Here is a 14,266-nt window from a genome sequence, read left to right as displayed (position 1 = left end):
GGGGGCCCAGAATGAGCGCTTACTGGAGACAGTGAGTGAATGGCCGATGCCAGTCGGTGATTAGATTCGGCGTGAACTCACAGGGGTGGTGACAGATGCCGCTTTGCTGATTTGTCTTTGTTATTTTACCCAGCAATCTGGGATTATAAATAGCAGCAGGAGAGGAAAACGTCAGATTTTGAGCAATGAGCAGAAAGTTTGTCAAATAGGAAACCAATTGCAAGGTCAGACGGAGATCACAAGTTATGGCAGCCATCTGTATAGTTACAGTGCGTCCGTGATACTTCTCCACAAAGTGTGCGTTAATATAGAAAGTATAGGAGTAATAAAATTCTGGTAATCTGAAATCCTCTGGACTCAGATATTTTGACATAAATGTGTATTATATATATATATATATATATATATATATATATATATATATATATACACACACACACACACACATATGGGACACTCTATGTGCAGTGATATAGATCATACTTTTCTTTGATGCAGCATGCTGTGTAGTATTGTAGACTCCCATATGGGGCTTATAGATGGGAGTACTGAGGCATATACACTCAGCAATATTGAGGTTTCGTCTGTTTCTGAAAATGAATCCAGCTATTTACCTGCTAGATACCGTGGGCTGCTTATGGAGCATGCCCACCATTGCCCTCCCCATCAGCCGCCTGGGACTCTACACAAGACAAGCATTGTCATGCCCCAGGAGCAGAATGGTGGGAAAGGACTAGTAACATTGTGTGCTGAATTTTGCCAACATGTCTGTGGTCACAATAACAATGCAGCAGCACATAGTTCTGTTACAGCCATGCCTATACATTTCATGCATTTTATTTCTAGTAATGGACACAAATGATCGATTCCTCCGGAAGATGACTATTGGTCAGTCTCCAACAGAAAAGGGTTTCACCAGGACGGTAATATATCTTTTAATTTTTTAGGTTGGTTTAAAGGAGAAGTCCAGCAGGTGGGCGTAGGGAGGAACATAATAAACAAGTGTTACTTACTTCTCCCCATGCCCCAATTTTTTAATATTGACGGGCTTCTTCTTTAACATTAACAAAGACTGAAGAGTAACCTTTGTTACTCTATGGGATGGGAGGGGTGTTATTACGTTTGGACATTGAGGCTTGTGGAGCTATTGTTATAGGGCAGAGAGGACTTTTGGTTATTGTTGCCTTTCAGCACTGGGGTCCTAGATGTGGACCTGGGAACCTCCTAGTAGACTGGGAACCTCTTTGCAGCAAGGGAACCTTCTAGTAGACTGGGAACCTCTTTTCGGGTAGGGAACCTCCTGGTAGGCTGGGAACCTCCTTGTGGGTAGGGAACCTCCTAGTAGACTGGAAACCTCTCCTAGCGGGCAAGGACCGAACCTCCTGGCAGGCAAGAAACCTTCTAGCAGACAGGAAAGCTCCCAAACCATTGAAGGGACAACCTTAGTTGATAAGCTTGTTTTGAAATATAATTTCTTTGTGTGACACAGGCTCAGTTTGACATCTCCGTTGCAAGTGAAATTATGGCTGTCTTGGCTCTCACCAGTAGTCTGGATGATATGAGGCTACGGCTGGGTAAAATGGTGGTGGCTTCTAGCAAACAAGGAGTCCCGGTCACCACAGAAGACTTGGTAAGACATTTGCTGGGGTGGGAGGACAATCACACTTGAGCAATTTCTGCTCTAAATCATATAGGATTTAGGATTTTGAAGATCCAAGTGACACTGGGTTCCTGTTTTCTCAGGGAGTAAGTGGTGCTCTGGCCGTCTTGATGAAAGATGCAATAAAACCTAATCTGATGCAGACGTTGGAGGTAAGTGTTGTCAGGCATATCAGTCTGATATCTGTTCTGTGGGCCTGTCACATTCCTTATAAAAGGATTATTGTTTATTGCATTTACCAGGGAAATCCAGTGTTTGTTCACGCCGGACCTTTTGCTAACATTGCACATGGCAATTCCTCTATTCTGGCGGATAAAATTGCACTGAAGCTGGTTGGGCCAGAAGGATTTGTTGGTAAGCATGCCATCCCTGGAAACTTAGTAATGTGCTTAATTAGCATTTAATGCTTATGTCATATTGTCTTGCAGTGACCGAGGCCGGCTTTGGAGCTGATATTGGAATGGAAAAGTTTTTTGATATCAAATGCAGATATTCCGGTTTGCGTCCTCACGTTGTGGTTCTTGTAGCTACGGTGCGGGCACTGAAGATGCATGGGGGAGGCCCTACCGTGAGTGCTGTGTTTCTAGTAAAACGTTCTCTCAATGCTTAGGCTCTATTCACATTCTGTCCTAACAAATATTATGTCAGAAGTGCCTGATGGACCCCAGTGAATATAATGTTGTCCTTTGGCCTCAAATCATTGGGTCTGGTGTATTGATAAGAAGTCAAACATTGCATTCTGTGTTGTGTCTCCAAATAAATCTGACAGAACTATTGATTGAAGATCCCAATGGAGCCTCGGACAGTAGTGTGAATGCAGCCTTAAAGGGAACCAATCAGCACAATTGTGCTGATATAGTTCCCAGCAGCACAGTATAGATCTACTATAGATCTGGCTAGTCTGGGAGAGGGGCGGCAACTAGTCATCTGTGCGAGGAGCTGTCCGTAACTACCCACTGCTCTCTGCCTGTCAGTGCGCAGTGCAGAGATGGTTGACAGGCAGAGAAGCCACCAAAGGGTCTCTTTGCCTGTCAATCATCCCTGCACTGCGTACTGTCAGGCAGAGAGCCATGACTAGTCACAGGTGACTCCCTACCTAGATGACTAGTTGCCACTCTTCTCTCGCCGGAATAAAACATCATTTTCCCTTTTGTAAAGCTACTGCTGCAGCTGGTATGCACTGCAAGCTGCACAACTGTAGATCTATTCATCTAAAACAAAGGCGCCATGGGGGTAATTTACTAGGACTGGTGTTTTACATGCTGATCTTTAGTACAAAAAAAAAAACTGGTGTTTCGTTCACAAGTTTTTTTTAAAAAGGTTTCTTTCTATTTAGAAATCTGGCTGTTTAAAATTTACACCATCTATGAGGCTCAGACTACACAGGGTTTGTAGTCTGTAACCATGGAGATGTATAGTACCTTACATTTTCCTATTAGATGGGACAAAAAATGGTTGGTAATGTGGACATATCTGTTTCAAAGGGTATCCTGACTTAAGAAAGTGTTGGTATAATAACCAGTGGCACAATCTGTCTAGAGGTAAATTGGAGCCGTGCTGTAGTTCTTTACACATTGTGATTCCATTTGTATTCAGATCATTAAGGGTCCTAGAGGTCAACCCCCCACTTATCATAATGTCATGGCTTATCCATTATGGGATATATCATAACACAGCATGATAATAATATCTATTTAATAGACCCATCTCTTACACATGAAACATGACCATTGTTCTCTACATAACAATTTCAATGCATTTTCTGTAAAAATTTTGATTTTAGCCACAAAAATATCTTTGTAGCTTTGGAATGAATATTCTGGCAGCTACTAAATATAATCTGTATTCTAAGGATTCTTTTCTCCTTTGCAGGTTACTGCTGGAGTCCCATTGCCAAAGGAGTATACAGAAGAGGTGAGCCTATAAGTGGATGTTTTTTTTCTATTGCTGCCCTATAAATAGACCGGTAAAGGATTTAGTCATTTGCTCGTGTTCCACGCTGAAGCGCTTCCCCGCCGCTGTGTTTTGTTTGCTGTGAAACAAGAGCTTTTATTCTCCTTAGCTTTCTTTGCCTGGGTGAAGTAGGAATCATTCTGCTGTGAGCTCCGCCGCCTTCTGATATTTGTTAATATTCCTGAGCACCACTTCCCAGAGCCCAGGAGTCCGACTATAACAGCCTTGCTGGGGCCTTTAACATCTGTTTTCTAATAGGAACCATTTGCTTTGCTCTTAATAGAGGCACAGATCTACCCCATGGTGTCCTTCTGTCTATGGTTACTCTGGTACTAAGCCGAAGCACTGCTCTTCTACTGATACTAAATTGGACAACATATTCCAGGACTGTGTTCACGGTTCTACAGGATTTTAATCTCAGTTTTTCCAATACTTCCTGCTTGTTCAGTGTCTGGAGTCTGGGAAGGGCCATTTTTCTCCCACAAGGGACCACATAGTGGTAAAATGAAGGGCTCATATTTATCAATTTTGTGTGAAACAAAAACTGGCCACTGCCCCACATTGGTATTAAAGATGTTATTCATTGGAGATGACCGCAACTCTAGCGTGCTCAAGTCCGATGGCTTAGGAAGCTGGATGCAGCCGTAGGGAGTCCAGGAAAACGTGGACAAAGCCATAGACAATAGGCATCTAACTTCTTCAGCCAATGGTATTCAAATAAACAATCAGACTCAAGCGTACTCATGTTGTGCTCTATTTTCTATTATCCAGGATTAGAAAAATAAAATACAGCTGCCTTTTATCACCCCCTGTCCCCAGGTTGGGCATGGTGTGTTACAATTCCGCTTCATTCACTTCAGTGGAACTGAGCTGCAAAACCCACACCCAAACTGAGGACAAGAGTGGCGCTGTCTCTAGAAGAAAGCAGCTATGCTTTTCCTGAGCCTAGATAACTCCTTTAAAGGCCTCATCATGAGTGTACCATTAGCATACCATTAGATTTGTGAACTTTCACTGAAGAACTGAATAGTTTGTGTTTTTTACTTTATGCAAATAAGCAGCAAAAGATCACAGGGTAGGGCCTGTCACTTCAATTGACCACAGGGTGGGGTTATCACGTCAAGTGCCCACGGGGTGGACCCTGTCACCTCAAGTGCCCCGTTGGGCAGTGCCTATCACCTTAAGTGACTACAGGGTGGGGCTATTACATCAAGTGGCCATGGGACGGGCCCTGTCCCCTCAAGTGCCTGTGGGGCAGGGCCTATCACCCTAAGTGACTGTGGTCACTTAGGGTGATAGGCCCTGCCCCACAGGCACTTGAGGGGACATCGTGATACGTGCCCAAGGGACAGACAGTGTCACCTCAAGTGCCCCATGGGGCAGGGAATGTCACCTAAAGTGACCACAGGTGAGACTTTTACCTCAAGTGCCTACAGAGCAGGGACAATCGTGAGGAGGAGGCAAGTATGTCGGCCATTTGAGGCAAGTGGCCTAGTCTTTTGCTTGCTTGCCACCTTGCATGTATAAAAAAAAAAAACTACTCTGCTCACAAGCAAAAGTTTGTGATTCTAATAATGTATGACTGTGGCGGTGCTTTTAACCCCTACCTGGTGCTGCAATTAGTCCCACTATGTGAAACCATTGGACAGATGCCCATTAAACTGAGCGCATAATACCAGGCAATGTTTAGTAGAATAGCACAGAGTGCATTTAGGACACATATATAATCATCACTTCCCCTCCCACACAAACCGTTAAATAGGTGTTTGTGTCTCTGCTGTGTCCGTGACAATTTTCTCATCATTGTCCTTCACATACAGCTGCCTGTGATAGCAGAGCGACCTTGTAATAAGCAGAAATGAATCTGCTGCATATAGAAGAGACTCTGCCATATTCTGCCTTCACATTATAATGATAATTGTTGAAGATTATACGGTTTTTGCTGCACCTGGAATACTTGGCGCTTACTCTTCACGCATACATAAGTGTGGAACAATGTGATGAAACTCGGCTCTGCTAGAGCGACACCGCAGCGTGTATTACAAAGGCTATGTCATGTAGTTTCAGAGATGCCACCAGAACTAGGGCCAGGATATAACCTACCACTGTGCTGTAAATGATAAATGACTGTGGCTGAGCTGCAACACCAGACACAGCCTGTGGACAGGAGTGGAGCTGTGGACAAGCCTGTTAAGTTTTAAACCAGCTTTACTGTAGTTGATTCTAGATTTTGTTATGGATGGAATGATCTGTGATTAATGATAAGTGAAATGTACTTATTTTACTGTTGTAAAGAGTACCTGTCATCTAAAAAATACTTGTTTAGTCGTAGAGATGTCAAAAGCTTTGATTGTCAGGCTCTGACCAACCATTAGGAGGAGTAGGGGGAGAAGTGCGTCACTGAGCGCTTCTCTCCCTGCTCACTGTGTATGCATCCAAGTCTGTCCCTAGCATGGCAGAGAACACTCTTGGCACACGTTTCTGCCACCTTTTTAAAACCACATCAGCCATTTAAACACAAAACTTTTTTTCTATCACTCAGAACTTGGAATTGCTGGAGAACGGATGCAGTAATCTACGTAAACAGATCGAGAATGCCACCATTTTCGGCGTACCTGTGGTCGTCGCTGTGAACGCTTTCAAGTAAGGAACGATAGTGTGATTCTTCTACAGGGAATCTAGATTGGGTTGGTTTAGCTAAATAAATTGATTTACCTCAGTTATACACAGTGGTTAAAAAGGATGGTGAAAAATTATAGTCTCTGTCTTCATAACCGAGAAAACATAACACATAATTTATTAGCCTAAAAAGACACACTTCTATAGAGTAGAAATGTTTCAAGTGATTTCCCTTGGTGACACAGCAGATGTCTGTCATCTTCTACCCCTATGGGTAGGGAAGCCATCTTGAAACGTTGCATGTTATCTCTGCAGCGACCACTACAGGAAAAATAAGGTATTACAGGAAATGTGATTATGGAATGAATGACCATCCATAAAATACAGTGACCTGGTCCACTGGAGTGAGAGTTCCCATATTTAGTACCTACTTTACTATGCCTATGCGCTTTAAGGCTATGTGCAAACAAAGTATATTTTCTATTAATCACGACCATTGTTGCAAATTCAACAGAAATGCAGTTCATCTGGATGGTACTGCAGTCACAGAACTGCCGGTGTCTTAGTGTGTGTAAAGTCATAGTTGCTTTATACAGTGAATACAATATCAGGATATAATGGGAATGATATTGCATTTTTGCCTCTAGAACAGACACACAAGCTGAGCTGGAACTTGTGTGCCGTCTTGCTAAAGAAGCAGGAGCGTTTGATGCTGTGAAATGCACTCACTGGGCAGAAGGCGGGAAAGGAGCGGTGGATCTGGCCCGGGCCGTTCAGAGCGTGTCTCAGGCTCCCAGCGCATTTAAATTCCTATATGAAGTGGAGGTATCTCACATAGTGTATATGTGCGTGTGTGTGTGTGTGTGTGTGTGTATATACAGTATGTATATACATATATATATATATGTTAGTCTCCTTATTGCAGTAGGTGTGATTAGATGGATGGGTCTCATTGTGTTTCCTTTTCTACTTAGCTGCCAATTGTTGATAAGATCAGAATAATAGCCCAGAAGATATATGGTGCTGATGATGTAGAACTGCTCCCCGAGGCCCAGAAAAAGGCTGAGCTGTACACTAAGCAGGTGAGTTACTGCAGCTCTGTAAACCCATTATTGCTGTCTAATTTGTTCCTACATGAAGGCTGATTTGGTCACTGAAGACAGGTCCTAATATGTTTAACAAGGTATATGAAGTGGTTCCCTACTTTACATGCAGTAATGTGTGCCATATTTTCAATGCAGACATATAAAAGCAAAGGCAACAGGCTAAGTACATCTAGATGGGTCAAGGGACTTATAGTCTTTATCAAAGAGAGTGTATTAGTTCATGTAATACACAACTCAGCTGCTGCAGAACTCTTTTTGAAGAATAAGGTGCTGCTTCCTGTCCATCATTATTGGAATAAATGCTCCCCTAGTCGATGAGGTTGAAAAAAAGACATAGTCTTACCATATAATCCTAATCTTTTTACAAAGAAGGTCTGCAGCAGCTGAGGTGTGCATTATATTATTTTTTTAAAATACGAAGAACATAGCTATATACAAGTTTTTCTAAAAGCCTGTCTATATCCAAGATGGTGCTAGCCAGGAAACATCTCCCGGCATGCATTGGACCTCAGAGCCAACTGCCAAGTTTCCAACTCATCTTGTAGTATCTGCCCATTGCTCACTCAGTCTGCTTCTGCTTTACATTGTAAAGAAAATATCTATCTATCTATCTATCTATCTATCTATCTATCTATCTATCTATCTACATAGATTAGAAATAGAGAGAGAGTAAATAACTGTGTTTACTTTCCCCTATACTGCACAGGAGGCTGTCACTGTTTTGTTGTTTCCCCTCTCCTTGGCCAGATGATTACTGATTGGTGTGATGTCAGTGGTGGGTGTGGTTCCAGATGAGGGTTTACAGTTTTCCTGGCAACAGAAGAGACAGATCATGTGACTTTGGTCTTAGAAGGGAGGGGGAAGAAGTGGACCAGATGAACCAGGAAGTGAAGATTTTCTGCAGCTTCAGGTGTAAGTCAGGATGTACAGCAGGCAAACGGCCCAATTCATGTAATAGAAACCTATTACAAACAAGCTTACATAATGAGTAGGAATTCAATTTTTTCTTAAAGTAAGTACCCCTTTAAGTAATGTTAAACCAATGAAGTGATTAAAAGGGTTAAGAAAAAAATAATTCCTCCTCCCACCTTAGCCAATGATTGAGCAGGGTTGACATGTTACAAGAACCAGCACTTAGCGTAAGGAACTGAGAGACATCGCAACCGCAGTTGGGGGCGAGAGGGATCAGGGAAGGTTAATATGGCCTCTTTATTATCTTTCTGACTTGGGTTTAATTTTTTTTCTGGGGTTGAACAACCCCCTTGACCTAAAGTATCCTTGTGAACCAGTGGCCAGCTAGTCTTTTGTCATGATGTAGATAGAATACTCAGTGCATTTAGTAATAATTAACTGAATGCAATGCTAGCGATGGACGAACCACTGAGTCATTCACATCACTGAGCCCTTCCGTAATATCCATCTGCTGTTGTCAGGACAACTATAATCCCATGACCAAAAAAATTTCCATTCTTTTTATATGAGAATAGATTTACTTAGTTTTATTTTGTTTGCTCTATATATACAGGGCTTTGCAAACCTGCCAATCTGCATGGCCAAAACACATCTGTCCCTGTCTCATAACCCAGAGCTGAAAGGTGCACCGAAAGGCTTTGTCCTGCCTATCCGTGACATAAGAGCCAGTGTCGGGGCTGGATTCTTGTATCCATTGGTCGGAACGGTAAGAAGCCATTTCTGGTAGTAACATGTATACAACATTGTTGCTTTCACAATGTCCGCCTCTACATAAATCTCCGTAGCGCCGGAGATGCGGGGGCATTTTTAAGTCCGACGCAGAAAACACTGGACTTAATAAATGTCCCCCTAAGTGTATTTTGTTGTTTATATGTTTTGTTAGTGAAGCAAGAAAAACTGTGACTCTATATTGTGGTTGCTGTAAAGTTGGCCATACACGTTAGCCGTCAGTCAAATGCTCAGTCTCACCTGATTTCTCCATATCCAAACATGTATGTGTTTTATGAAGGAGGGTAGGCTGCTGCCAGAAACTGCTTGTGGCTTCTCTTCCAAAGAACAAAAGAATTGAAAAAATCCTTATTTTTCACATCATCTGCCTTTGGAGGAGAGTTGAGAAGCCCCCATTAGATGCTTGGCTGGAGCCACCAAAATGACCATATTCTACTGCTATCTATCCTATGTGTAACTTTAGACTTTAAAGGAGAAGTTCGGCCAGAAGTATTTTTAATATGTTATTACTTATGGAAAGTTAGACAAATTCCTAATGTACATTAATTATGGGAAATGCACATATAGGGCTATTTCCCTTAATTTAGTAGATCATAGAATGTTTAAATTCTCTCAAAAACCGTGACATCATGAATCAGGTGTAATTCCTATGGAGTGTCCAGCAGGGGGCGCACTATATGCAGAAGTCTACATATTGAAGTATATAGAAGAGTATGTAATGTAATGTAAAAACTACACTTTATCAATGGACTATGTGTATGGAATAATTTGGGGAGGGCACCAAGCAGGTGGGAGAGAGGTGCCGGTGCATCTAACTACCTCCTCCCTCAGTCCCTGCTTGGTGCAGTGGGACAGAAAGACACTACTACTACTCCCATCATCTGCTCATAGTATGAACAGATGATGGGAGGAGTAGTAACAGGGAGATCCCCAGCACCAAGCCACCCCCCTTTTCCGACATAACCCCCTACCGCCGCACAGCCGCCTGCCGACTCGGTCCCGGATGTCACCCCCAGCAGCTCTCATCATCTGGGACCAAGTCAGCAGGACGCGGGGGTGGCAGTGAGCTGGCAGTCCGGGACCGGCAGGGAAGTGAGTGGACGTGCAGCGGTGGAGAGGCTGAGGGGTTGGTGATGGGCGGCCAGATCTGGTAGGTTACCGGCTGTGCGGCGGCGGTGGGTGGGGAGAATGTCGGCTGGGGGGGGGGCTTGGTGCTGGTAATCTCCCTGGTACTACTCCTCCAATCATCTGCACATACTATTAGCAGATGATGGAAGGAGTAGTAGTGTCTTTCTGTCCCACTGCACCAAGCAGGGAGGGAGAAGGTAGTTAGATGACCGGCACCTCCCTCCCTCCCTGCTCGGTGCCCTCCATTAGGGGAGCAAGTGTCCTTGCTCCCCAACTTATCCCATACACATAGTCCATTAATAAAATGTAGTTTTTGCATAACATTACACACTCTTCTATATACTTTAATACAGTCCATAGACTTCTACATATAGTGCGCCCCTTCCACTCCACAAGAATTACACCTGAGTCGTGACGTCACGTTTTTTGAGCGAATTTAAACACACCATGATCTACTAAATTAAGGGAAATAGCCCTATATGTGCACTTCCCATAATTAATGTACATTAGGAATTTGTCTAACTTTCCATAGGTAATAACATATTAAAAAATTCTTTTGGCCGGAGTTGTCCTTTAAGATTACTGTACTGTGCTTAATGTAAAGACTAAACTAACCACAATGTCTACCAAAATCCTTTAAGTCTATCCCTTATAGTTTACTAGTACACTATTATTATCCCTTTTCGTTATTTATATCTATTCAGTAAACGTTTAACCCTTATTCCCATCTGGGGTAGTTATGCCCTATCCACAGTATGCAATCTCTTAGTTATGCTTTATCCTGTGTACAATTTGGATAAGACATAACTACCCCAGATGGGAATACCCCCTTAAGGCATGTTTTTTCTCTCTCTCTCAATACAATAAAGAAAAAAATTGCAAAAAAAAAAAGGGACAAATCATTAGTTATGTATAACAATTCACACAATGATCTAGTCTGAGGCAATAGGGCGGATAGGGAAAATCTGCAATATGAAGCGTGATTCACACATAAAATGGGATGAGATCACTGTATTAAGTATTTGCTTCAACAATGAATTACCTTTATGTTCCCAGTCTTCCTAGGAGACACCATAAGATATGTCCCCTTGTTTGGGCTTTGGCCAAACGTTTAAATTGCCCATAATCCTTACTACCATAAAACGGAGCGGTGTCTGGTATTATAGCATAGCTTTATCAACTTAACTAGAGCTGAATTGCAGTACCAGACATGGACAAGGGTGGTCCTGTTTTAGGTGGTAAAAGCAAACTCTAGAGAAAAAAAACATTAATGGGGTGACTTTTGTCTTTTTTTTTTTATGCATATTGGACTATACTAATATGGCATTTTTTTTTCCTGTAGATGAGCACAATGCCTGGCCTGCCAACCAGACCCTGCTTCTATGACATTGATCTAGATCCGGTAACAGAACAAGTGAATGGATTGTTTTAAAACCACATGACATTTCAGGTATTAGCAATCATGTCTTCTAGCATGTTACCAGATACTGCTCCTTTAGGGCACGTTCACACTACTGTGTATGTGCCGAGATCGGCTATTTATATTGCTTTACACAGCGTAGATAGTAAATGTGAACATTTATAATAACCTAAATGTGGTCCAGGGAAGGATAACCAACGAACCAGTAAAAGCTTCATGTGCACCCAAGGCTATTGATGACAGTGAGAATTGAAGTCTGGCCGATTTCAGCAGGATATTCCCTGGCCATCTCTGTATGGTAGTAGATCACAGGTGTCAAACTCAGGCCTTCTAGATATTACAAAACTACAATTCCCATCATGCTTGGACAGCCAACACTAAAGCTTTGTCAGTCCAGGCAGGATGGGAATTGTATTTCTGAAGACTAAATGTACTGTAGTAGTGTTATAAATAATCAGGGGTAAAACTGCTGGGCCCCCGTACAATATCTGCAGTAGTGGGTGTCTACTTGTATGTGGCAGAAAGGCTTTTGGGTCCCCTCAGGCATCACAGCCAGCTGCAGCTACTGCCCCTACAGGGAAATATTCTGGAGCTGGAACTAAAATTTCTTTTCTTTCCCTCTAGGTTGTGATGTTGGATAATCTGCTTTGAAACCAAAAGTGGACACTACAAGCAAGGGCCCCCTGTTCAAAAAGTGTGCATGGTGACATTCACCACCAAACAGATATACATTTTATACACATTATAGCGAGGGCACACACTCACCAGACAAGCATGATACATACACATGAGACAAGCCCAGTGTACGCAGCAGGTGGCTATCAGACAAACACATGAGACACTTGAACAAATCAGACAAGTAATACATGTAATACACTCATACATTAGCGCAGCACACGTAAAAGACGCACACAGTGCACATGCACACTTCAGACAAGTAATACATGTAATACACTCATACATTAGACGCACACAGTGCACATGCACACTTCAGACAAGTAATACATGTAATACACTCATACATTAGACGCACACAGTGCACATGCGCACTTCAGACAAGTAATACATGTAATACACTCATACCTTAGCGCAGCACACGTAAAAGACGCACACAGTGCACATGCGCACTTCAGACAAGTAATACATGTAATACACTCATACATTAGACGCACACAGTGCACATGCGCACTTCAGACAAGTAATACATGTAATACACTCATACATTAGACGCACACAGTGCACATGCGCACTTCAGACAAATGCAGTATGTATTGCATACATACATGGTGGCTCAGTGGTTAGCACTGTAGCCTTGCAGGGTTGGAGTCCTGGGTTCAAATTCCACCAAGGGCAACATCTGCAAAGAGTTTGTATGTTCTCTGGGTTTCCTCCCACACCCAAAAAGATACAGATAGGTGAAGTGCAGTGGAATCTGTGGGCGCTATACAAATAAAAGCATTATTATTATTATAGCATACGCAGCGGCCACAGCAAACAAATTGCATACGCATCCTACACACTCTGAGCTCCACTCTTCCATGCCCCATCTCTACACCGGTCAGGACTATTTTACAATGTGGGTTTGCCCCTATGCCCCCTGGTTGATGCCACTGGAGGAGTTGCAATGAAAATTTAGCTGCTTGAATGTTTTTACTTGGTCATTTTTATAAAAGATATTTTAGTGTATATTTTCCCTTAGGCATTTCCAATCTGTCAAAAAGAAAGAAAAATATCTGATGGTTTTACATAAGACGCTTGTGTCTGTGTGTTATTTCTCACATATTTTTATATGTATTCCGTGTAGTGCCATCAAAGGGTAAATTACATTTATTATTTTTCTTGCTTGTTTCACTGATACATAGTAACATAGTTAACAAGGTTGAAAGAAGACAAGAGTCCATCGGGTTCAACCTAGGGAAACTCCACTGTGTTAATCCAGGGGAAGGCAAAAACCCCCATGAGGCAGATGACAATTGCCCCATCATAGGGAGAAAATTCCTCCCCGACTCCAATGGCAACCAGACAATCCCTGGATCAACGTATCACTGGAAATCTAATGCCCATAACTTGTAATATTATATTGTTCAAGAAAAGCCTCCAGGCCTCCCTTGAACTTATTTAATGAATCGGCCATGACAACATCATGTGGCAGAGAGTTCCACAGTCTTACCACTCGTACAGTAAAGAACCCGCGTCGATGCTGATGATAAAATCTTCTTTCCTCTAGACGTAGAGGATGACCCCTTGTCATGGTTACAGACCTAGGAGTAAAAAGATCACTACAAAGATCTCTGTACTGTCTATTCATATATTTGTACATTGTGATCAGATTGCCCCTAAGACGTCTTTTTTCTAGCGTAAATAACCCCAAGCGTGATAACCTGTCCTGGTACTGTAACCCACCCATTCCCTTAATGACCTTCGTTGCCCTCCTCTGCACACGCTCCAGTTCAGCTGTGTCCTTCTTATATACCGGTGCTCAAAACTGTACACAGTATTCCATGTGTGGTCTGACCAGTGATTTATAAAGAGGCAAAACTATGTTCTCATCCTTCGCATCTATACCTCTTTTGATGCATCCCATTATTTTATTAGCCTTGGCAGCTGCTGCCTGGCACTGATCACTAAAGTTCAGTTTACTTTCCACCAATACCCCCAGGTCCTTTTCGAAAGCGGTTT

The 14,266-nt window shown here is 42.6% G+C and overlaps 1 protein-coding gene across 1 annotated transcript in view; it reads left to right on the top strand.

The window, feature by feature from the left end:
• The window catches only part of MTHFD1 (methylenetetrahydrofolate dehydrogenase, cyclohydrolase and formyltetrahydrofolate synthetase 1), a 45,424-nt gene extending 32,087 nt beyond the window's left edge, over nucleotides 1-13,337 (top strand). The window contains exons 17-28 of the mRNA XM_069951048.1: nucleotides 847-923; nucleotides 1,490-1,630; nucleotides 1,744-1,812; nucleotides 1,903-2,014; nucleotides 2,089-2,228; nucleotides 3,533-3,574; nucleotides 6,156-6,256; nucleotides 6,880-7,057; nucleotides 7,207-7,314; nucleotides 8,864-9,016; nucleotides 11,510-11,617; nucleotides 12,212-13,337. Of these exons, the coding sequence (XP_069807149.1) occupies nucleotides 847-923; nucleotides 1,490-1,630; nucleotides 1,744-1,812; nucleotides 1,903-2,014; nucleotides 2,089-2,228; nucleotides 3,533-3,574; nucleotides 6,156-6,256; nucleotides 6,880-7,057; nucleotides 7,207-7,314; nucleotides 8,864-9,016; nucleotides 11,510-11,599 (1,211 nt within the window). The 3' untranslated portion in view covers nucleotides 11,600-11,617; nucleotides 12,212-13,337. The remainder of the gene's footprint in view (nucleotides 1-846; nucleotides 924-1,489; nucleotides 1,631-1,743; nucleotides 1,813-1,902; nucleotides 2,015-2,088; nucleotides 2,229-3,532; nucleotides 3,575-6,155; nucleotides 6,257-6,879; nucleotides 7,058-7,206; nucleotides 7,315-8,863; nucleotides 9,017-11,509; nucleotides 11,618-12,211) is intronic.
• Nucleotides 13,338-14,266: the final 929 nt, after the last annotated feature.

Source organism: Dendropsophus ebraccatus, chromosome 13 (genome assembly GCF_027789765.1).
Source record: "Dendropsophus ebraccatus isolate aDenEbr1 chromosome 13, aDenEbr1.pat, whole genome shotgun sequence".
Lineage (NCBI taxonomy): Eukaryota > Metazoa > Chordata > Amphibia > Anura > Hylidae > Dendropsophus > Dendropsophus ebraccatus.
Note: the sequence above shows the minus strand (reverse complement) of the source record. Positions and strands in the feature narration are given on the sequence as shown.